This window comes from Eschrichtius robustus, chromosome 14 (genome assembly GCF_028021215.1).
Source record: "Eschrichtius robustus isolate mEscRob2 chromosome 14, mEscRob2.pri, whole genome shotgun sequence".
NCBI classification, from domain to species: domain Eukaryota; kingdom Metazoa; phylum Chordata; class Mammalia; order Artiodactyla; family Eschrichtiidae; genus Eschrichtius; species Eschrichtius robustus.
In genome coordinates, this window is record NC_090837.1 from 17264057 (window position 1) to 17287546 (window position 23490).

The 23490-nt window shown below is 53.1% G+C and overlaps 1 protein-coding gene across 5 annotated transcripts; it reads left to right on the plus strand.

Annotated features, from left to right (window-relative positions):
- Window positions 1–394: 394 nt before the first annotated feature.
- On the plus strand, window positions 395–22290 carry CABP1 (calcium binding protein 1). 5 transcript variants are annotated; one of them, XM_068563154.1, is made up of 8 exons: window positions 8554–8602; window positions 8782–8789; window positions 13361–13528; window positions 16406–16436; window positions 16668–16811; window positions 18581–18690; window positions 18913–19060; window positions 22265–22290. In XM_068563154.1, the coding sequence occupies exons 1-8, from the start codon at window positions 8554–8556 to the stop codon at window positions 22288–22290; spliced, it is 684 nt and encodes a 227-aa protein (XP_068419255.1). The 5 variants fall into 5 exon arrangements, with proteins under 5 accessions (XP_068419252.1, XP_068419253.1, XP_068419255.1 ...); XM_068563151.1 differs by lacking the exons at window positions 8554–8602; window positions 8782–8789 and adding an exon at window positions 395–1042 and having other exon boundaries at window positions 13352–13528; XM_068563153.1 differs by lacking the exon at window positions 8782–8789 and having other exon boundaries at window positions 8554–8598; window positions 13352–13528.
- Window positions 22291–23490: the final 1200 nt, after the last annotated feature.

A 23490-nucleotide genomic window follows, 5' to 3' on the forward strand; every position in this document is an offset into this window, starting at 1 on the left:
TCATCGTTTCCAAAGTTGTACCCCGTGGACGGTGAACCCCGCCAGCATTTCTGGACGTTCTGGCGGTTCTGGGTCATTTGGGAACCTCTGGGCGTGTTAAGGGGGACTGCCGGCGCCACCAAGGTCTGGGCATCTTTGGGGCCCTTCGCCAAGCCCCTTCCCTCGCGCTCCCGGCGCTCCCGGCTACGCGCCGCAGCGCCCCCTCAGCCGCCAGGGGCTGCCGGGAAGCGGGGCTCCTCGAGCGCGGGGCGGGGCAAGGGGCGGGGCGCGGCGGTACCTGGGCAGCCGGGGAGCCGGGGGTGGGCTCTTCTGGGACAGCCGGCGGCCCCCCCCAGATTCGCACCGCCAGCCGCCGGGGAGCTCGGGGCTCCAGGCGTAGAGGCTGCGCTGTCACATGGGCGGCGGCGACGGGGCCGCATTTAAGCGGCCGGGGGACGGCGCCCGCCTCCAGCGCGTCCTCGGGCTCGGCTCCCGCCGGGCGCCCCGCTCTCTGCCCGCCGGGGGCCCAGCGCCGCGCCGCACCGCTCCGCCCCCGCCGGGCCATGCGAGCGCGGGCCCCGCCGCGATGAGCTCGCACATCGCTAAAAGCGAGTCCAAGACGTCGCTGCTGAAGGCGGCGGCGGCGAGCGGGGGCAGCCGGGCTCCCCGCCACGGCCCTGCCCGGGAGCCAGTGCTGTCCAGCCGCCGGCTGCCCGGCCCCTGTCCGGGCACGCCGCCGCCGTCCGGGGACCCCAGTTCGCGGAGGCCCCTGTGCCGGCCGGCGCCGCGAGAGGAGGGCGCGCGGGGGAGCCGGCGCGGGCTCCCCCAGGCGCACTGCAGGCCCCGGGAGGCGCCGCCGGCCGCGGCGTCCCGACCTTCGCCGCCGTCGCCGCTGCCGCCGGCCCGCGGGCGGGATGGGGAGGAACGGGGGCTGTCCCCGGCGCTCGGCCTCCGGGGCTCTCTACGAGCCCCGGGTCGCGGGGACTCCGCTCCAGCCGCCGCGTCCGAGGCAGACCCGTTCCTCCACCAGCTGCGCCCCATGCTCAGCTCCGCCTTCGGCCAGGTAAGGGCCGCGCCTCCCGCCTGCTCCCTGGAGAGACGCTCGGGACCCTGCCGCGGCTGCGCGCCCACAGCTCTCCTCCCGCTGCCCGCGGGTCCCCGGGTCACGCTCCTCTGGTCCTCCCGCCGCCCGGCGCCCTAGCCCGCGCGCCTCCTCCCCCGTGCCTGATTCAGCACCCTGTGCGCTGTCCACGCTCCGGGCGTCTTCAGGGCGAGGCCCCACCGCCTAGCCTCCCTCCACTTGCCAGAATGAGCCAGTCCTGGACGGGAGCGACCTCCACAAACCGCCTGGAAATTTGCAGGGGTCAAGGAGGGGTGCTCCGAGCAGGTGGCGCCAAACCCACTCCTCCGGCCTCTGGCCAAGACGGCCAATGAGCGACCCAAGAGAGCAATGGGCATGGAGTCTGGGGATCAAGAGTGGGGACCTCGGGGTACACAGCTTTGCTTGGGGATGAGGGACCCTAGCCATTGCCTGTGGTGGCCCCAAAGACCTGGGAAAAGTTAGGAGAGCTAAAAATATGAGAAAAGAGAAGTGTCTGGGTAGGCATGGAGGGATGTGCAGAGCTATGGCTCAAACTGGAACTTTGGGGGTATTTTAAGGAGGTTGTCATCTAGGGATGCGATTAAGACAGTAGTGGGCAGTTGTCGAGTTGTGGGACATGGAATAACACCCAGAGACCCCTAGTCTGAGTTAGTGTGTATTCTAGGGTCAGAAAGGTCACTAAGGGGTCATGAGTGGCTCGTTTTGTTTATTTTCTCTCAAGAACCCCAAGCAGCTGGGCATCTGCCCTTTAAAAATGGCCCCGTGGTCATAATCCAGGTCTACAGTTAGGGGCTGTGCTGCTGGGGAGAGAGGCTCAGCAGAAAGGAACCTGTGAACTCCTGAGCAAAGCCAGGATTTCCTCTAGTTCTGAGTCCATAATTAAGTCAAACTCGTTGGCACAGCATGGACACAGTTCTGCGGCAGCCGAGGAGGGGTGTAACACAGGTCTGATCAGAGTGTTTGCGTGGTGTGTGGGCGAAGGTGGGGCTTGTGCGTTTCTGTGCTAGGATGTAGCGTAAAGAAGCCGTTTCAAGCTCCTGGCTTGCCATGCTGGATCAGAACTCCAAGGAGGCCGTGCGTGTTTTGCTTCAGATCTGCACATTCCTTTTCAAAATACTACTCTGCAGTGGCTGATGCCGGTGGAGGTCTGACATGAAGGCAGCTGCACGTAGACTCGGGTTGCACGGGGCTGCTGTGGTGGCGTGATAGGGCAGCAGTGTGGCTTTGTTCCTGCCAGGAGCCCTCGTTAGCCAAGTTATCTGGAAACGGTTCTCCAGAGTAGAGATTTGAATGCAGAGCTGTGAAAGTTAGTGCAGTGATGTGTTGAAGAGTTGACTGCGGTGGCTTCTGTATTAGTGAGGGGGTGTCAGGTGTTAGGGCAGGAGTGGTCTGGATTGCAAAAGGGATACTGTGTCGTTGAATTGGTGACAACTTTTCATCCATTTATCAAATGTATTTTGATCTCCTACTTTGCCCAGGCATTTGCTGGGCACTATGGAGATGAAAGTGGACAGGATAGCCGGGGTTCTGGCTATTTTGGAGCTTACAATCTAGCAGTTTGGAAGGGTAGGTCATTGGCCCAGGATCACACACTTTCTGGTTATTTAGTTTGCCGGTGATCTGACTTCGTTTCTGGAAAAAGGGCCCTTTCTTTCCAGTCTTGCCGAAGTTGCCTGCCTGGGCCCTTTGTGAGCTCAGAGCATTTCAGCTCATGTGCTTTTCTTCCTTCTTCTACTTTCTCAGTCATAAAATGAAGGCTGTTCTCCAGCCCCATGTTCTGAAATGTCACCAGGGTCACCTGAGTCAGGAAGAACTGGAAGGTCCCATCAAATATTTACTACCTCCCTCTGGAAGCTCTTGCCCCTGGAGCTTCAGGCTTTCTCTTTAAAGCTGGGCACATCCCGTCTGGCCTTCTTGCTGATGGCTCTAAGGCATCTGCTCCAGCAACAGCAACAGCAACAAAACCCGGCCTGAGACTTTGTGTCAGGGTCTCCAGTCTCCTGCAGGAATTAGGCTTTCCCTCCCTTCTCTTTGCATTGAGATTTCTGTCCTTAGAGACAGGGTCAGGACAAAGAGAAGGGAAATGAGGTTCTGAATATAGAAACTTTCAGATAGGATCTGCTTTGGGCAAAATATAGCCCTGGGGAAGTATATTTTTCATGTCTCCCAAGTTCCTTTTTTTTTTTTTTTTTTTTTAACCTTCAGTGAATCGTTTGACCTCAGTAAGCCTATGTTTCTTCATCTGCAAAATAGGGATAATCATAGTATCTCAATGGGTTTTCGGGGGAAATTAAAGGGGTTATGGAGATATGCACAGAGCTTGGCCCAGAGCAAGGGTCTATGGATGTTAGTTATTATTATTGTTGTTTTTGTTGATTAACTACCAAGGACTGTGTCAGAACTTCTTTCCATTTGTAATATAGTCAGGGAGGGCCAGGGGCCAAAGTGACACTGAAGGTACCAAGGTGGACTCCTTCATTAGGGGTAACAGGAATTAGGGTTCTTCCAGTGACCTCACAGAGCATCCTTACTGCCTGCAGGGAGACGGTGTGGTTTTGAGGCTAAGGCATGGGACGGTGGCTTAGGAGACAGAGCTGCAGGTTCCATTCCCAGCAATGTTACTTCCTATTGCTGTGACCTTGGGCCTGTTATTTTCTCTCTCTGGTCTGAGTTTCTTCGTCCAGAAATAAGATTGACAAAAAACTACCTTGCAGAGCTCTTATGAGGGTTATACAAAATTAAGGATGTCAAATGGGCTGGCTCAGAGTGAGTGCTGGAAAAGGGCACAGGCTTCATTAATACTATTATTAATAGAGTAATTGTCAGAACGAGGGCCTGCGTCAGGTAGTTTGAAAGCTGTCTCTGAGCCAAGTGAGGAAGGCCATTAAAAGAAGGAGCTGAGGGACTTCCCTGGTGGCGCAGTGGTTAAGAATCCACCTGCCAGTGCAGGGGACACGGGTTCGAGCCCTGGTCCAGGAAGATCCCACATGCCGCGGAGCAACTAAGCCCGTGCACCACAACTACTGAGCCCGCATGCCACAACTACTGAAGCCCGCGTGCCTAGAGCCCGTGCTCCGCAACAAAGAGAGGCCACCGCAATGAGAAGCCTGCGCACCGCAACGAAGAGTAGCCCCCGCTCGCTGCAACTAGGGAAAGCCCGCGCGCAGCAATGAAGACCCAATGCAGCCAAAATAAATAAATTAAATAAATTAAAAAAAAAAAAGGAGCTGAATGACAAAGGACCTCCTCTAGTACCCTCTTTGTGGCCAGCTAAGGACAAGCCACCCAGCTGCCTAGAGAGAAGATGTGGTATCAGAAATTAACTCAGAATAGGCATGACTTGGGGGCAACTCTTGGCACTGGGTCTTGGAAAACTATTTTAAGAATAGTCTTTCTGTTCCTTACCCTAAGTTTGGGAAGAAGCACCTCTTGTAGACAAGGCAAAGAGGAAAAAAACCCATAGCTCCGTCCCATCCTTCCCCTTTCTTTCACTATAGAGACATCTCTTCTGATTTGAGTAGGCTAGCCCAATTCCCAAACTGCTTTGTACGTAAGAGGATCAAGGTATTTAATGCGTGAATGAATGAATCTCCAGCCTCTGGACTTCAGTTTCTTGGTTCCTATAGCTTAGATGAGGGAGAGGAACCATACAGTTCGGATCCTAATGGATTCAAGTGCACTAGGCCTGTGTGCCTAGAATGATGGCTTGTGTATATTACTTACTCCTGCCCAGCCAAGTCACTCCCTACTGCTCTCTGAGAGGGCTGGGAGTCCCTGTGGCTTTTCTCTGGGTCCTGGGGAAGGGGAAGAGAAGGTCAGTTTGTGGTTGAGATCAATCGTAGATGATAGGAATCACTTGGTGTCAGTTCGTAGGTTTTGCAGAAGCAACATTGGCACTTTCAACCTCTGTCTAGAGCCCAGTAAACAACGGACAAAGTATCTTCTCATTATCTTATCTTCATAACAACCTGTGAAACTTAGCATTATCTTGCCCCATTTTAGAGATGAGGAAACAGGCTCAAGAAAGGGGAAGTGGCTTGTCCAAGGGTCACAGTGTAAGTAAATGGCAGGACTGTGATGTGGTGGGTCTGTCTCCAAACAACCTGCCAGTGCCACACCATGCTGGCCGGTGGAAAGTCACAGAAGCGTGTTTCCTATTTGTCAGAAGCATCCACAAAGCACTTCTCAGGTTACGACCCAGCTTTCCCCAAGTGTCTTAACACTGGGCTGCCAGCCAAGTTCAAATGCTGGTGCTAGGACTGATCAGGGCCCAAAGCCAGCCTCCCTCCTAATCAGGAATAATCAGCAATGGGTTTATCCTTCTCATCCCTCTGATCCTATTATTCCATTCCAGAACTTTAAGTGTGGCTTCTGGAGGCCCAGGGGCTGCTGCCACAGTGCATAGGGATGGGGAGGCGGGGCCATGGGATGTGCTTTACTCCTTAGGGAAGCCCCCACCATTCAGCCCTCTGTGAAATTTTCTGCCAAAGGTCAAGCCATCTGCCTCCTCAAGATCAGTAGTTACTCCCGTCACACAGAACCACCACACACCCCATCTGTTCAACCTAAAATAGATTAAGCAAGCTCTGGGTTGGAATCCCGAATCCCTGGCTGCCCTTAAGCCTCAAGCTGGTGTCAGCACCCTCTTCGCTAAAGAAGGATGGGATTTCTTCCAAGTGCATGGACTTTTCCACAAGGGCCTGGTTTTGCTGTCTCCTGTCTCCTTGTCTCTAAGGACAGAGGCATATCCCAAGGTCGACAAATGGGTGCTGTGCTCTGGACTGGCCTGCGGGGGGCAGGAGTCACCAGGTCTGAGCCTGTGGGTGCCCTGCTGAGTGAATGGAGGCCCTGCTGGGCCCTTTAGGACTAACGTCGCCACCGGGCAGGGGAAGGGGCACCGTCTATGTGCCTGGAACTGTGCCAAGCCCTTTGCATGTATTATCTCATTAACTCCTCACAAGAGTCCTATGAAGGAAGGGTTATTAGAGTATCCACTTTATAAATACAGAAACTGAGGCTCAGAAAGATTAAGAAGTCCTCAAGGTCACATGGTTGGTAGGCAGGTCGGCAAGATTTGAACGCAGGTCTGTCTGACTCTGTATGCTGAGCTCTTTACCTCTAGATCAGTGGTTCTCAACACTGGCTGCAGGTTAGGATCACCTGGAGTATTAAACAACAGCAGCGTCCGGGGCTCACCTACACCTACTCCATCAGCATCTCTGGGGACGGTCCCTAGTGATTCTAGTCTGCAGCCAGCATTCAGACCCCCTGCTTCACACTGTGCTGCCTTTTCATGTATCCACCCATTTAGTTCATACGAATTGGATTTGTACCTGGAGCCTAACTCATCTCCCCTCTGGGGTCCGCGGTGAGACCTAGCTTTTCAAAAGAGTCTGCAGATGGTCAGCGTTCTACATTTTGTCTACAAGTCTTTCCTGCTCCCTCCACACTAAGTCAGACCCCTGTCTCACATTCTCAGAGTGTTTGTGTTTCTCCTTCAGAGCATTTACCTGAACTGAGATTAAGTATGTTGATAGCCCTTTAATATCTCCTGCCCGCCTGCCAGAATGTGAGCTCCCTGAAAGCAGGGACCGTGTGTATCTTGTTCCCACAACTTGCGCAGAGCCGAGCACATGGGACAAATGATACTTCCTTCTTCCGTTTTAATAATTCCTTATCCAGTACCTGTCCTGTGCCACGCGCTTTCCCCACACGCACCTTATCACCAGGCGAGGGAACTGAGGGCCGCCATGTGAGCACTCAGGAGCCGCGGAGCCAGGACTCAACCCCAGACCTCCAGATCCTTCGCATCCATCTGAGTCCGTTTCTCTTCCCACGACCCTGCCTTCACGCTCTGTTTCCGAGGAACAGGTCTTTGAAGAAGGCATTTTTGTTGGCTCTTCCCATACCAGCTCCCCGGCAGCACCTTCACCCCCTTTCCTGCCCTTTAAGTGTAGCAGCGCCCCCCCAGCCCCACCCAGGCTCCTCCTTCTATCCTCAGGGGGTGCTCACCAGGCTGCTGAGCGACTGCCCCGGTTAAACCATTCCATCGTCGGCAGCAGCACGGTCCTCACAAGCTATCCAGGGAGCTCCCTCCCCAGCTCCCTGGGAGCTGGCCTGTGGCACCTTCTGGGCCGCGTCCCCACCCGTCTTCCCCTAACGGGAGCTCTGACCAGCCACCCAAAACTGGACAAAAACTCCTGCGAGAGGAGCCTCTCTGGACCGAAACTCTTTCAGCCGTGCGTGTAAAGGGTTTTGCCTCAGGGCCTGGGAAGAGCGCGGCTTCCCAGCCTATCTCTGGTGCCCCCTGCTGGGAAAAGCCGGGTGCAGGGAAGCGGGGACGCTTCCTCTCCTGGGTCATCTGGCTGGGGCTGTAGGTCACAGAGGTGACATCTGAGGCTTGAGATGAATTCACGTCAAAGCTGGAAGCTGGAGGGACGAGGACGTGCCAGTTACCTAAAAAGTTTCATTCATGGGACCTTCAAGACCGCTTTGCAAAGGGCGGCCTCTCTGCACCCCCAAGGAAACCGGTGAAAGATCCTCTATGGGGATCAGGCAGAGGATTAGGAGGTCTGTCGCCCTCGCTCGCTCACGCCCGCCCGCCGTGCCAGCACTGCCTCCATCAGGGCCGGCTCTTGATTTCCCTTGGGTCGGGGAGACCACGCACAGTGAAGGGAGAGGAAGGAGCTGCGTCGGCTCAGCTGTGCTTCCAGCCCTGGAGCCTCAGCCCATTTCCGTGAGGAGGCAAGTGTGAAAAACGGAGCGTGATGGAGAGCCGTCACAAGATCTCCCAGGGCCTCACTGGAGCTGCCTGCTCTCAATCCAGCTGCGATGGCCGGGGGCGATTAAGATGCGTGTTTGTCCCTGAGCCCGCGCGTGTGTGTGTGTGTGTGTGTGTGAATGCACACATAAGGTTGCAAGCTGGGAGGCACCCCGGCTTTGGGGGCCCAAACTAGCCTGCTTCCCCTTCTGGGTCTGCTGGCCTAATTCCCAGCTGCAGCTGCCATTCTGGGCTCCCCTCCCCGAGGCAATCTCCCTGCAGATTTGACAGCAGGAGAGGAGGGGCCGAGGGAAGGGGAATGGACCGGGGAGAGGACTCAGCTGTAATCTGATGTAGATGATCCCGCAGCCTTCTCCAGCTCGGCTGCCCTTTGCCATCAGCTCTCCAGGCGATTTCCTCTATGCCTGCACTCTCCCCTCCTGCCTTCATCTCCTTAAGAAAGTGTCCAGAAAGTTAAACCCACACACATGAACACACACACAATCTACCAAAAAAAAAAATCTGGGAGCAGGAGCAGGCAGACAAGTGAGAGAGCACGCGCGCAAGAGAGAGGACTCAGATCGGTCTTGGAGGAAGAACGGCGCAGGCAGAGGGAGGCTAGGGTTGGTGGGGACCCAGGCTAAGGTCTCTTAGCCCCCAGGAGCCTCCTTCATGGACCCGGGGATCCTGAGAGGGGCTGCCTCAGCTTAGGATGGGCAACTGTGTCAAGTCTCCCCTGAGAAATCTCTCAAGGAAGGTATGTTTCTGGAGTTCCTAAGACCTGGGGCGGGGGATTGGGGCATCTTGCCCTCTGCCCCAGAAGTTGGGAGCAGAGAGGGTGGGCATCTGAAGCTTGCTACCCTTCCCCTGGGTTCTGTCTAGAGCTGCTTCCCTGTTTCTACCTCCAGATTCCCTCCTATCACAGTTTTCTATGTCCCAGGCTCTGAGGTGAAGTTGGGACTTAAAGCTGCATGGGGCGCTGTGTTTGGGAATTTGTGCAAGATTTAGGAAAGAAACCACGTAGCTCCATGAAAAGCGTGGATCTTTAGGATGTGAGTGGACAGACCCCCTTGGAGCCAACAGGATCAGAAGAGGGTTGAGCTGGGCTTTGACCCTGCTGCTGCTGGTTCCTTCCCGGCAGTAGGATGGGGTCTCATTCATCTCCTTTGAGGGTCTCTGAGCCTCTCTGGTGGTCTCTAAGCCTTCAGAGTTGTGGGTTTTGAAGTAGATCGCCTTGCTCCTGAGAGGAACCAAGCCAGGTGTCCCCTTCTACCCTTGATAATTCTTGAGTCAGGTCAGAGACTCACAGCTAGGACCAGACTGGTTTGGGGCCCCAGGGTTGTTTCCATCGAGAAATAGAGTGTACAGCAAAGGCATCTGTAAGTTGCTTACTGTAGTGGATGTATTGCTTATACACCATGATAGTATCTTTTTGCAAGAATCCTTTTTGGAAAGCAAATAATCACCTCTAAAGAATCTTTCCTGCAAACCTGGGCTTACATCTGTAGGGTCTTGCTTTAAGTGGGCTCTGCCTGTATTTCTAGCCCTCTGTAGTCAGGCCGTAGAAGAAACTCATAGATATTACTTAAAGGAAGAAGTAATGTGAGGGATGTTTTCCTCCAAATTATTTTATTTACCAGACGAGGAACTTGATTGCCACTCAGGTTAAGTAACTTACCCAAGGTCTCAGGTTAGCTAATGGCTCCTCTACCCCCAACCCCATCCTACCTCCTCTGTTAGTTTGACAGCCTCTCAATTTAGGACATTTCAGGCTTTTCTGCTCATCATCTTCCTCATTTAGCTAAGCTGCTCACATCAAATTCTTTTTAATCTTCACTGTTCCTTGGATCCTTCTGAGAGTTGACTGTTTCTTCTGTGCACACACCCCCCAATCATCTGTCATCTTAGAGGAGAGTCTTTTGCATCAGAGGTGGCCTCCACACTGTTGCAGAAAAGCAGAAACGGATCTGAATTAGTTTAGAGGACCACAGGGCGAAGGCCCTTTCCCTGGGTTCTGTCCAGAGTTTAAAGAGGTGAACTCAAGAACAAGTATTGTCCTTCTGTCCTACCCAACCCATCTTCCCTTATACAGCAGAGTACTTAAGAGTCAGACTTCTCGGGTCTCCTCTTTCTAGCCATGTGACCTTGGATAAGTTACTTGACCCCTCTGGGTTGCAGTTCCTTTGTCCATCACGTGGAAATAATAACATCTACCTCCAAAGGTGATTTTGGAGGCTAAAGAAAGAGCTGGGAACGCTGCCTGGAATATAGTACTCAGTAAATGTTAGCTAGTGTTATTAGCATCATAATCATAATTTTTCCACTCTGGGTTTTCTGAGAAGGGGGATGGAAGTAAAAAGGGACATAGGAGAGGTTTTGAGTCCATGGAGTAGGGCAAAAGATCATAAAACGTATTGCATTCAATTTCATGTTTTTTTTATAATAGTAATCATTGCTTCTTCCTGAGTATCTGAAAGAGCTCCAACACCTGTTATCTCATTTGCTCTTTTCCACCAAGTAGTTCTCTTGGCTATTTTCTAGAGAAAGGAGCTGGACTCAGAGATAAGAGCGTTCCTAAGATCCCACAGCCAACCAGAAGTAGAGCTGAGATGTAAACCCTGGTCTGTGTAAATCCAGAGCTGGTATTTTTTTTTTTTTGAATTTTATTTATTTATTTTTTTATACAGCAGGTTCTTATTAGTTATCTATTTTATACATATTAGTGTATATATGTCAATCCCAATCTGGTATTTTGTTTTTATTTTTGCCTCTGTGAGAGGCTGCCTCTCTCTTTTTCCTGCTGTCAGAGATGTTATTCATAGATTCGCGAACCTGACCTTACAGGTCATCTTAGTCCAAATTCCCACTCACTGGGCAATGCTCTCGCCCACCTCACCAAGTGCTTCCTCACTCAACTTCTCCTTGAATACCTTCAGTGAGGGGGAGCACGCGCTTGGCGAGCTTGTGCTGTTAGAGAGCTGTTAGGTCATGAGTCGTGCCAGCCCCTCCTGTTGCCCTGCCACACTCAGGAGACGTCCCCTCAGTGCCAGGAAACATTGTCAGCCTGTGGGCCGCTGCCCACTTGGCTTCCTAAGTAGTAGCTGGGAATTGGTAATGGAAAGAGGAGGCCTCCTCCAGGCTCTGAGCAGGGCAGGACTGGGCTGTCAGGTACCATCACTGGCCAGGGAAGAACAGAAGCGCCCCGGGGCAACTTGGTGCCAGGCAGGGTTAAGATCAAGAGATGCAGTGGAAATTTCCCAGCCATCACTGGTTCCTCCCTCGTGGGAGCAAATGTTTCTCTGTCCTTCTCATTTCTTTCCTGATTGGCAAATATTCTCCCACTTCTTCTGCAGCCAGAAGTAAATGCCTTCTGGCATCCAGCATCTGTTAAGTTGCATCATCATCATCACTGTCATCATCGTTGTCATCATCATTGTCATCACCATGGCAACGCCACATAGTCAGCTCTTACGATGCTCTAGGCACCGTGCAATAGCCCATTTACCTCTCACAGAATCCTGTGAGTTGCCCTGATCACACCCATTGGACAGAGAAGGAAACCAGAGCCCAGAGAGGTCAAGTGACCTGCCGAAGGTCACAAAGCAAGCAAGCGGCGAGCCAGAATTTGTCCCCAAGACTGTTTGAGTCCAAAGCCAGTTATATTTAAGCTCCTCTCGGAATTCTGTGCTGCCTGCTGCCTCCTTCTGGGTGTGCTCATCCAAGCCAAGTGACTGAGAATCAACCAGAAACGAAAAGGCTGATTCTCTACAAACATCTCCTGAGATTGTTTCCTGGGGTTAAGCCACGGTCGACTCCTGGGCTCCCTCTGTCAGGAAGGTCTCTCTGGTCCTGCCCTGGCTCTAGCCAGGTCCCCGAAGCCTATGTGAGTGTGGCCGAGGCTCTGAACCTCTCCTGGTCATCAAACCAGAATGGACCCTGGTCATGTCTGACACCCCTCAAGTTCTAAGATTACCTAGGGTGACCCTTTTTTGCACTCACTGGACTCAGGCCTTGGACTGAGGTCCTGCACCTCGGGTCTGAGTTGCTGCTTTCCCTTTGAGGAGCCAGAATATTGCTCCTTCGTCTCTAGGCCTGGAAGAGGCTTAGGAAGTTGGAAGAGAGTCTAGACTGTAGCTCCACAGTGTGGGGCTCCAGGGAGGAGGAGCACGAGGACAGGGTGAGATGGGGGAGTTTGCTCTGCTTGTCCGCCTGGGAGGACAGGCTACCTGTTAGGTCGTGGGATCTTCTCCTGGGCGTGGCCTTCCTTGAGCTGGAGGAAACTGTCAGAAAGTGGGTGCAGCAGGACGGACGGGCAGGGCATGCAGCTCTGGGGTTCTTGGACAAAGACAGCCCTCTAAGTTTCCACCACTCTCTCTTTCCTTGGAAGGTTTGGCTCCAAATCCCCACGCTGGGGGGAAGGCATCAAGCTCAGGGCCAAAGGCAGACTGCCCTGACCTGGATTCTGGGGGGGATGCTGGGCATCCTGGCCGGGAGGCTGGGGTGGAAGAGAATATTGTGTCTGGATGCCGCTGTTGCCCTAAGGGGACGGTCTGTGGGCAGTGTTGACTTTTTATAGCTGCATGGGAAACATCAGGGAAGAGGGTGGGCTGGCCGTGACCTGGGAGCACAGCTATATTCGGCCAGCAGAGAGGGCCTCTGCCTCAGCCTCTAGAGGTCCTGCAGGCTGGGCTGGGCAGGGAGCCAGTGAAGGCGGGAGGGACGAGGAGAATTGCTGGTGGTAGAGAGCGTCTAGTCTCGAGGCCACACACTAGGTGGAATCTGACCCACAGATGTGCTTTGTTTAGCCCACCTGGTGCTTTAAATCAGAAGATCTGGCAACACCGGGCTGGAGTTACGTAATGCTGTCCCTTCAAAGGGGACACACAGCATCCATTTTGCCCCAGGCCCCGCCTCTCACACCTGCCTGCTTCATTTCTATTCACTGTGGCCCCTGTGTCTGCAACCTCCGGTCTCGCAGACCAGCTGAGCCTGCTCTTTGTGTCACCAGTTCTGGTGGTCCTCACTGCCTTCCAGTGGGTTCCCGTGGGGGTAGGGTCAGAGGTCAGTCGGGGAGCTTAGCCCCGGGAATTGCTCTGGGACGTTGGGAGCGTCTTGGGAAAGGACATTATTCCCTGAATGAACAGAAGCCTCCCTCTGCCTGCTTCTCTCTCTGAGCTTCTGCATGCACACGAGTGTGTGTGGTTCTGTGTATGTGTGTGTGTGTGTGTGTGTGTGTGTGCGCGCACATGGGCCACACAGAGGGTATCAGACCCAGCTCTCCCTGGAGCATCCGTTTTGGCCAAGGATCGGGGACTCCACCTGTTGGACCAGTTTGATGCCTGCCCCAGAGCATCCTGAGGGCTCTCTGCACCCTGCTGTTTGCCTCGCAAGGTCTGCTCTTGAGAAGGGCCCCTTCTAGGACCAGGAGCCAGGCTGGGGCCAGGAGGACCCAGCTGGGCAGGGAGGTGATGCCCTGCCTCTCTTTTGTATCTGCTTGGTGCTGGCTGAAGATGCGCCAGGAGGAGACCAGCTACACGGTGGTGCAGACGAGTGAGGAGGGGCTGGCGGCCAGCGGCGAGCTCCCCGGACCGCTCCTGATGCTGGCCCAGAACTGCGCCGTCATGCACAACCTGCTGGGGCCGGCCTGCATTTTCCTGCGTAAGGGCTTCGCGGAGAACAGGCAGCCTGTACGTAAGTTGGCCCCGGTGGAGCCGCGCTCGACTTGGCTTCACAGGGCGTGAGGAAGGAGGTGCTGGGAAGAAGAGGGGGCTCTGTACTCAGCAGTGCGCGTCCCCCAACGGATACACCTCAAACCCGCAACTTGTGAATCTGACCCCCAAAGTTTCCCACTGATGGCTGCAAAGCCCTGGTGAGTCCACATCCACCAGCAAGAAATAATAGCAGCTAATATTGCTTGGGTGTTTTTTTTGGATTTTTTTTTTTTTGAGCACTTACTATGTGCCAGGCACTGTGCTAAGTGCGTTGGCTCATCACCTCCCTTAAGCCTCAGAGCAACTCCAAGAGGTAGGTACCATTATCCTCCCCATTTTACGGATGAGGAAACTGAGTTGGAGAGGTAACATGCTCAAGGTAACAGCTGGTGGGTGATAGAAGTGGGATTCGTATTCAGTACTGAATACGCGGCACCATCCAGTAGAACTTTCTGTGGAAACACTGTCCAATCTGTGCTGCCCTCCCTCTACAGTAGCCACTAGCCACATGTGGCCACCGAGCCCTTGAAATGTGGCTAGTGCAACTGAGGAAGTGAATTATTAATTTTCTTTGATTCCAATTCCAATTTAAATAGTCACATGTGGCCACTGCTTTGGACAGCCTCCCATGGGTATCTGAACAGTCACAGAGAGGAGGGTATTAATAGTGATGTTACATGTTCAAACATCAGTAGGTTTAAATGCCACCTGTTAAACACTTTGCACATCTTGCCTCACAGATGCTCACAAAGGCCATGTAAGGTGAGTACTGGTATTAACCCATTTTACAGATGAGGAGACTGTGGCGCACACAGTTGAAGGGACCTGCCCAAGGTCCTACATCTAGGAAGCAGCAGATCTGGGCTTTGCCCTTGAGTCCATCTGACTCTAGAGGCCAAGCTCGTCCCTCGACTGCTTAAGTTGAGGAGTGAGGGGTGTGGTGGGCTCCATTCCCACCTGACCCCCCAAATCGGTGCTCATCGTTTCTCTGCCCCATCGGTGGGAATCCCCGGCTCTACTACACATCCTCCCGCCGCTCTGCCCTGGGGAGTGTATGATTCAGGGACCAGCCAGCAGGACTCAGTTGGACCAGCTCCGGCCACGGGCACACTGCCAAGGGGTACCCAGCTTTTTTGCTCCCCGACTCTGGGTTTATAAGAAGTATGGTGGGGGCTGCAGAGCTGGGTCCTGGAGATGTGAGAGGCTACTTGAGGCCTGCAGGGTGGGAAAGGTTGTGTCACTTGTCCCAGTGAGCATACTCTGCACGTGTGAGTGCACGCATATAGTCGCTGACACTTTCACTTACTGGGGGTACCGGGCATTGTAAAAGACATTCTTTTTGGTCACCCAAGATCGCAGTCTGACTAGGAGCAGCTAGTGGGTGATAGAGGTAGGATTAGGTAGGTGTTAGAGGGAGTGACAACACCTCCCTGTGCACAGTGACAGGTTTTTTAAGTGGAAGTCCTTACAATCATTTCACAGAAACAGACACCGTCAGGTGAATCCTACCTTCAGCTAGAAATGCCGCTAGCAGGACCTGGTAGCCTGCAGCCTACTTGTTCCAGGCGCACGTACACTCTCAGCACTGTCCTGCCACATACGGCCACTTCTGAGAGCCGGGTCCTTCCTGCGCAGCTGGTGGTCCCACAAAATGTTGCTCAGCAGCCCCTTTCTAGAAGATTCTCAGATTTTCCAGCACTGGGGTCCCTTGCCCTGGGGCCAGTTTGGAGCAGGTGGGCAGCGGCCTCTCACCCGCCCTGGCCCTGTTGGCTAGAACAGCCCGTGTGCACAGCTGAGATGCCTCACGCTCGCTGTGGCACGCTTGCTGTGGCACGCTCGCTGTGGCACACCCGTGTGTTTGTGATCGTGATCGGTGTACCCACACTTGGTGTGCACTTCCTCAGGGCAGACACACCCTGCCCCGTGTTCTCCCTGCCCAAAGGCAGAGAGCTGTGACATATGGAGAGGATGAGCCCCGTGGACCAGTTTTGGAGCCTGCTAAGCATGTCCATCTGGGCACCGCATCTATTTCATGACAGTCTGTCTCCCTCCTGGGCAGGCCTGGGGCGACTGGCACCTCACCAGCCGGAGCCTGCCCCCTGCTTCCTCTGGGCCTGCTCTTTGGAGACTTCTCTGCCATCCATTCAGATGCCTCGCCCCAGGGCTTCCTTGACTCCCCAAGGAGACCTGGGCACTGTTTGAGGCTGCAGACGTGTGCTTTGGACCCTGGCAGCCGCCAGAGACACTGGCAGCCCCCAGGGTCCTATGCTGTGTCCTGTGACAGGGCGAGGTATAGGATGGGGGTCCAACTGGAGAAGGTGGGGCGGTGCCCAGGAAGCAGGGCACGCCCTCATCCTGCCTCCACTCCCTCGGCTCTTCCTCCTCCTCCTGTTCCTCCCTCTTGGGTGCCTGTCTGGGCCCCCACTTCCCCCCCCAGCCCCTCGCTTCTCCCATTGCTTTGCAGGCCTCTTCTCCCTTGCTCTTCCTGGTTTCTTTGGGTAGAGCCCTCTTCCTTCTGTTGTGACCCCCCGCCAACCCTGTTTTGTTTACAGGTTTTGGCCTCCAGACCAGCTCTGTTCGCTGACACATTCTTGTGTCTGGAATAAGGGGCTGGGGGCCCAGAGGTTCTGTACCCAGGCTGGAGAGGGCTCCTGTTTCCCTGGGCATCTCCCATGTCTGTGGGGCGGGTGGGGCTGCATCCTTTCCCCTCCAGGACATGGTCCAGGCACGCCTCCGCTGCTGCCCCATCACCTCCCGCCCAGTGCCTGCTGCCACTGGGACGGCCCTCAGCTGGGCATTGTATGACTTCTGGGCCCCTTGCAGCTGCTAATAGGACATGTTCTTTTGTTTCAGGACAGATCACTGCGGCCAGAGGAGATTGAAGGTAAGAACTGGCCCCTTAGGGGAGAGGGTCGCTCAGCCCTCCAGAAAGATGAGGAGAGGGAGGTGGGTGGGAAGAGAGGCAGAGATATCTAGGCCTCCTGCAAACGGGGCCTGGTGCAGAGCCGGGCATCCTCTGTGGAGCCAGGCATTGGAGGAATGCAAGAGTCAGCAGGCCCTCGGGCTGCCTCTGCCCCAGAGACTCTACCCTCCCCCCCTTCCTTCTCTTCCCCAGAGCTCCGGGAGGCCTTCAGAGAGTTTGACAAAGACAAGGACGGCTACATCAACTGCCGGGACCTGGGCAACTGCATGCGCACCATGGGCTACATGCCCACCGAGATGGAGCTTATCGAGCTGTCTCAGCAGATCAACATGAACCGTGAGTCCCTCCACCGGGTACCTCCTTTCCTCCCAGGCCTCGCCCTTGCTGTCCTCTGCCTGGGTTCAAGTTCTCGGCCCACCTCTTCCCAGCTCTGTGACCTGGGGCAAACCGCTCACTCTCTCTGTGCGTCGATTTCCTCACCTGTAAAATGAGGGGTGGAATAGAGGGAGTAGAGCACAGGAAGTCAATTGGGGGTATGTTTATTTCTTTATTATTTTTTCTTGGTTTATTTATTCATTTATTTTTTATTTTTATTTTTGGTAACAGCTTTATTGAGATATAATTCATAGACCATACAACTGACTCACTTAAAGCATGCACTTCAGTGGCTTCTAGTATATTTAAAGTTGTGCAACCATCACCACAATCAATTTCAGAATATTTTCATGACCCCCAAAAGAAACCCTGTATCACTTTGCCATTACCCCCGAGTCCCTCCCCAGCCCTAGGCAACCACTAATCTACTTTCTGTCTAAGCAGATTTGCCTATTATGGAAGTTTCTTTTTTATTTTTATTGAAGTATGCTTGATTTACAATATTATATTAGTTTGAGGTGTACAACATAGTGATTCAAAATTTTTATATAGTATACTCTATTTAAAGTTATAATAAAATATTGGCTCTATTCCCTGTGCTGTATACTATATCCTTGTGGCTTATTTATTTTATACATAGTAGTTGACATCTCTTAATCCCCTGCCCCTATCTCACCCCTCCTCCCACTTCCCTCTCCCCACTGGTGACCACTAGTTTGTTTCTGTATCTGTGAGTCTGTTTTTCTTTTTTGGACGTATTTAAAAGAGCCAAATACCTGGCACACAGTAAGAGGTGAACAGAGGATGCCATTATTATGTTTTTCTCTGTCTTCATTTTCATTCTCCCAGGAGCAGACCGGGAGACAGGGGTTTGAGTGCGGTAGTTTACTCCGTAGGGGCAGGACGGCATCGGTAGGGGATAGCGAGATGAGAGGGCGAAGACAAGGAGCCAAGGCAGGAGGCGCTGGAGCAGCTGCCACTGTGGGTGATGGAGTCTAGCTCTGCCGGGAGCTCGGGAAGCTGGTGTAGCAGGCCCACCTCGAAGTTGTCCCCGGCCCTTACCTCTCGGGCTGGGTATTTATCCCCCAAACTCAGTCACTGGCTCAAAGTGCTGTGAGCAGGCCCCAGGGGGCATGTCCCCTGTATTTCTCCCCACTGAGGGCCGGTTGGAAGGTGAGTTCTATTTGCACAATGAGGGAAAGGCAGGGGCAGGTGGGCCAGGTGCCCACGGCTTCTGCTTCTTTCTCTGCTTTTCTGCATGTGTGTCTCTGTCTCTCCTTCTCTGAAATTCTTTGCCTGTCTCTGTGACCTAATATTTCTTTCTCCCCTCCATATCTACCCCTGTCAACTTCCTGACTTGTTCATTTAGTCAACCTCCAGCCACTCCCCTGAGTCATTCTGTGACAACCCCCCGTCCATGGTCACCTCTCTGTCCTCATTTGGCCTTTGCTTTTATACCCTGGGCCTGGAGCTGGGCAGGTCAAGGAGGGTTGGCAGTTCCCTCGGTTGCCTAGTTGGAGATGGGCAGTGGTTAAATTTTTATTTTTTAAAATATTTATTTATTTATTTATTGGCCACACCACGCGGCATGCGGGATCTTAGTTCCCCGACCAGGGATCGAACCCGTGACCCCTGCAGTGGATGTGCAGAGTCTTAACCACTGGACTTCCAGGGAAGTCCCAGATGGGCAGTGGTTAGATGGATGATCCAGCCTGTTCCTCTGTCCCCAGTGGGTGGCCATGTGGATTTTGATGACTTTGTGGAGCTAATGGGACCTAAACTCCTGGCGGAGACAGCAGATATGATTGGAGTAAAGGAACTGCGAGATGCCTTCCGAGAGGTGAGTGATGGGCAGTGGACAGGCAGGGGCGGGGAGCTTGTTAGAATTCCAACCCGGGATGGAAACGTGAGCTCTGGATCCCAGACCAGGGGAAGGAGCTTGGACAGAGAAGGGATCCGGGGAAGGCGAGACAGTGGTGCTGGAGAAGGGGCTCAACCTCAGGATCTGTTTCCAACAGTCTCCATGTTGTAGCTACTCCTCCCTCCTTCCTGCCCTCTCTAGTTTGACACCAATGGTGATGGGGAGATAAGTACCAGTGAGTTACGAGAGGCCATGAGGAAACTCCTGGGTCATCAGGTGGGACACCGAGACATAGAGGAAATTATCCGAGATGTGGACCTCAATGGGGATGGACGAGTGGACTTTGAAGGTAGGTGGAAGTGGTCTTGAGAGTGGAAGAGAAACCAGGGCAGTAGTGGGCATCCATAGAGCCCTCCACGTGTGTATCCATGATGCAATCATCAGTGCACTCCAACTTTCCATCCCCCTACCCTTCCATCCTGCCACCCCTCTAATCTGCCTTCCATCCCTACACCCATCCATCCATCCAACCATCTGTCCATTTTCCATATCTATCTCTCCATCTTTTCATCCATCTATCTCTTTATCTGTCCAGGTGCCTATTTATAAATTGTTTTATAATTGGTGCCCACTCACCCATGTCTAAACAATTATCCATAGAACCATTTATCTATGGCCTTATCTATCCATCCATGCACCTATTCATTCTTCTCTACATTCACCCATGCATTCATCCATGCATCCATCTGCCCATGTACCTCTCTCCATCTATCCATGCATCTCTACCTCTCAACATTCATTCATACATTTGTATATCTCTACTCATCTGCCTATATTTCTACCCATACTTCCACTGATCTGTCCATCAGTCTGTACAGTCATTTTCCCATCTCTATCCATGTACTCATCCATCCATCCATCCCTGTGTCCATCTGCCCCCATCCATCTCTCTCCATCTGTCTGTCCACCTACTCCTGCATCCATCCATGTAGGTATTTTCTGAATACCACATTCCTCAACCTGACACTCAGGCCCCCTAAAATCTCTCCACGGCTCACCTCTCTGGCCACAGCTCCTTCCATTCCTTCACTCACACTCCACCTTAAAGCCATAGGTGGTCCATGAACCTCCTAAGCTCTCATTTGAATACGTTGTTCTTTTTGTCAGGATGCCTTTTGTCCTATTCTTCGCTGGGCCTAAATTCTATTCATCCTTCAAGACCCAGCAGTGGGGCCACTCCCTCCAACACTGCTTTCCTCATTCCCCAGATTGAACTTCCTCTTTTCTGGGCTTTCACAGCACCTCAGGCTCACCCTCATTCTTCACACTGACCCCTAAATGCTAGTTATATCTCTGCTTGACTCTGAACTTTTGGAGAAGAGGAACCCCACTTTCTTTATCTCTGTCATTCCCACAGAACTCAGTACCGGACACATAATGAATGCTCAGTAAAAGTGTTTTTAAAATAACCAATAATAATCATAATAGTGATCATCTATAACTGTACACTTATTGTATACCAGTCACTGTACTAAGTAGCTTTACACATATTATCTCATTTAATTTTCATGATGACTCTAGGAACTGCACATTATTACCTCATGTTATAGATGAGGAAACTGAGGCTCAGAGAAGTAATATAACTTGCTAACTGGTAAGAGGCAGAGCTGGGTCATAAACTCAGGCCTGGAATCTCAACCACTACATACATTACACTGTACATGACACCGTCCGAGGCACCGTGGGATACAGAAAAAAACCCAAACAAACAGCAAACCATTGATTCTGCACTCCAGGAACGTGCATTCTGAGCAGAAAGGCAAGATAAACATGAGCAAGACTGTGAATATGTCCAGAACACAAAGGCTGGGAGGCCTTTTCTGGGGAGTAGCTGGTCTTCAAGGTCAAAGAGAGTGTGGCAATGGAGAGAAGGCTTTGCTACCATGAGAGCTGAACATTTCAGGTCACCCCATGTCCAGGTAGTGACTCCCACAGATGCCAGCTCTTCCCTGAAAGCCCAGCATCCCCCATTCATTCTACCAGCATGTGTTGTACACCTAGTGTGTGCCGAGACCTGATCCCTGCCTTGAGAAGCCCAAGACCAGCAAGGAAAGCCGAAGCCAGCAGTATAGTCCATGCTGTTTGAGGGAAGTACAGCAGGCTGTGGAGCACAATGGGGGCACCTTTGCCAAGCTGGGAGGGGGGATTAGGGAAGACTTCCTGGAGGAGGCTATAAGTAAGTAGAGCCCTAAGAGATGAGTAGGAGCCAGCAGGTGAAAAATAAGGAAGAGATATTTACCCAAAGGAATTGAAAACTTATATCTACACAAAAAACTGCAAACCGATTTGTTGTTTATAGTAGCTTTACTCATAATTGCCAAAACTTGGAAGCAACCAAGACGTCCTTCAGTAGGTGAAGGATAAATTAACTATGGTATATCCAGACAATGGAATATTGTTCAGCGTTAAAAAGAAATGAGCTATCAAGTGATGAAAAGACATGGAAGAACCTTAAAGGCATAGTAAGTGAAAGCAGCCAGTCTGAAAAGGCTATATACTTTGTGATTCCAACGATATGACATTCTGGAAAAGACAAAACTGTGGAGACAGTGAAAAGATCAGTGGTTGCCAGGGGTTGTGAGGAGAGGGAGGGATGAAGACGGGGAACACAGAGAATTTTTAGGGCAATAAAACTATTCTGTATGATAGTACAATAGGGATACATGTCATTATACATTTGTCCAAACCCACAGAATGTCCAACACCAAGAATGAATCCTAATGTAACCGTGGACTTGGGGTGATAATGACGTGTCAGCGTAGCTTTATTGACTGTAACCAACGTCCTCCTCTGCTGGAGGATGTTGACGATGGAGGAGACTGTGCGTGTGTATGGCAGGCAGGGAGCGTATGGGAAATCTGTACTTTCTGCTCAGTTTTGCTGTGAACCTAAAACTGGTCTAAAAAATGAAGTCTAGTTAAAAGAGAAGGGAGCAGGGATAGGCTGCAGGAAAGCTGAGAGGTGAGCGGGAGGGGCGAGTGTTGGTTGCCCCTGAGGCGCTGACAGGGAGCTCTGTGGAGTCAGAGCTTAGTGGTTGGAGGTGAGTGGTGACAGGTGAGGCTGGAGATGTCAGCTAGGGCCGGAACAGGGAGGCCCTGGGGTCGTGTCAGCATCCAGCACGTTAGCCAGTGGGGACCATGAGAGGTTTGAGAGGGGTCAGATATGCAGATAGAAAGCTCCTGCTAGCTGCTGTGTAGAAGGTGGATTGGAAGATGCTCGATGGGGGAAATTCTCTGGCCGTCCAGTGGTTAGGATTCCGCGCTCCCACTGCAGGGGGCGCGGTTGGATCCCTGGTGGGGGAACTAAGATCCCGCATGCCGTGTGGCGCGGGCAAAAAAAAAAAAAGAAGTTGCTGGGTGGACGCTGGGGACCAGCATCGGTCAGGGGCCGTGGCAATAGACACGGGGCCGCCGATCCGAGGGAGGTTTGGAGGCAGCGTCCTGGGCCCTGACTGCTGCTTTCTCCGCACCCCCTCCTGTGCACCCCACCGCAGAGTTTGTCCGGATGATGTCCCGCTGAGGCCGCCAGGGTCCCTCCAGGACTGCCAAGCTCCACGGGCGGGGAGAAGAGGAGCCGGAGCTCGCCTCATCCCGCCGCCGCCGCCGCCGCCGCCGCCGCCGCCGCCGCCCAGAGCCCGGGACGTACTGGCGGATGGGGCCTGCCTGCACCCCGGGGAGGTGCCCACCCCGGACCCCCGCCCCTCCGCACTGTGAAAGACTCACAACTCCTGCAACTGGAAAGGGGGCGCCCGCCGACCAGGAGGCCACCGCGCCAGGCCGGCGGAAGTCAGGCCGGGCGCCGAGTGCCAGAGACCCAGCCGCTGCTGGCTGGGGGCGCCCCACACAGCATGTCTGCCCCCCGGGGCAGAGCCTCTCGCCGCCCTCCTTAGCTCTGTGCCCGTCCCTCCTCGCCTCAGCCCTGTTATCTCAGAACCAATAAAAATATTTCCAAGAGAAAGGCAGCCGTTGGGCGGCGGGGGCGGGGGGGGTGGTCTTTGCTTCTCCAGCCTGGTTGGATGACACACGCGTTTCCTGAGTACCAGCTGCGCGCCCAGAACTGGGTGAACCTGCCTGCACTCGACTTGTACTGAGTTCCCATTAGGCACCCAGCCTCTTCCACCTTCAACTGAAAGGGAGACTGGGGCATATAGTGATGTAGCTGGATTTGCCGCTACCCCAAACAAAGTCAAGTTCTGTAAGGAAAGGAGACTGGATATTGGTTGGGTAAGCATCTAGCAGGGTCTGCCTCATTTCCTGCCTCCCTGGAGCTTTCACACTGGTCGAGATAATCACATCCATATGTGATTACAAATTGTGATCCTGCTTTTAAGGAAAAATGCAGGGACCTTTGGTGGGGTAGGATAAGGAGGCCTGGACTACTCTCTGGGGAGATCAGGAGAGGCTTTCCTGAGGAAGTGATAACAAGGTTTTTGCCCTGGAGGAAATCCCAGTGCGTGTGAGGACACGAATGTATTAGAATGGAATCAGCTGCCAGCCTCTCTGCTGAGTGAGAAGCAGGATGGTATAGTAGTTAGGTGCTGGATTCACTTGCTGTGTGACTTTGGGCCAGTCACGTCTCCTCTCTGAACCTCAGTTTCCTCATGTGCAATAAGGGGATAATAAAGGATAATAAAGTCCACAGTAAATGATCTCAGGGTATTGCATTGCCCACCTCCAGGGGCTGTGAAATTGTGCAAAGTGGCATTATTAAACAGGATCC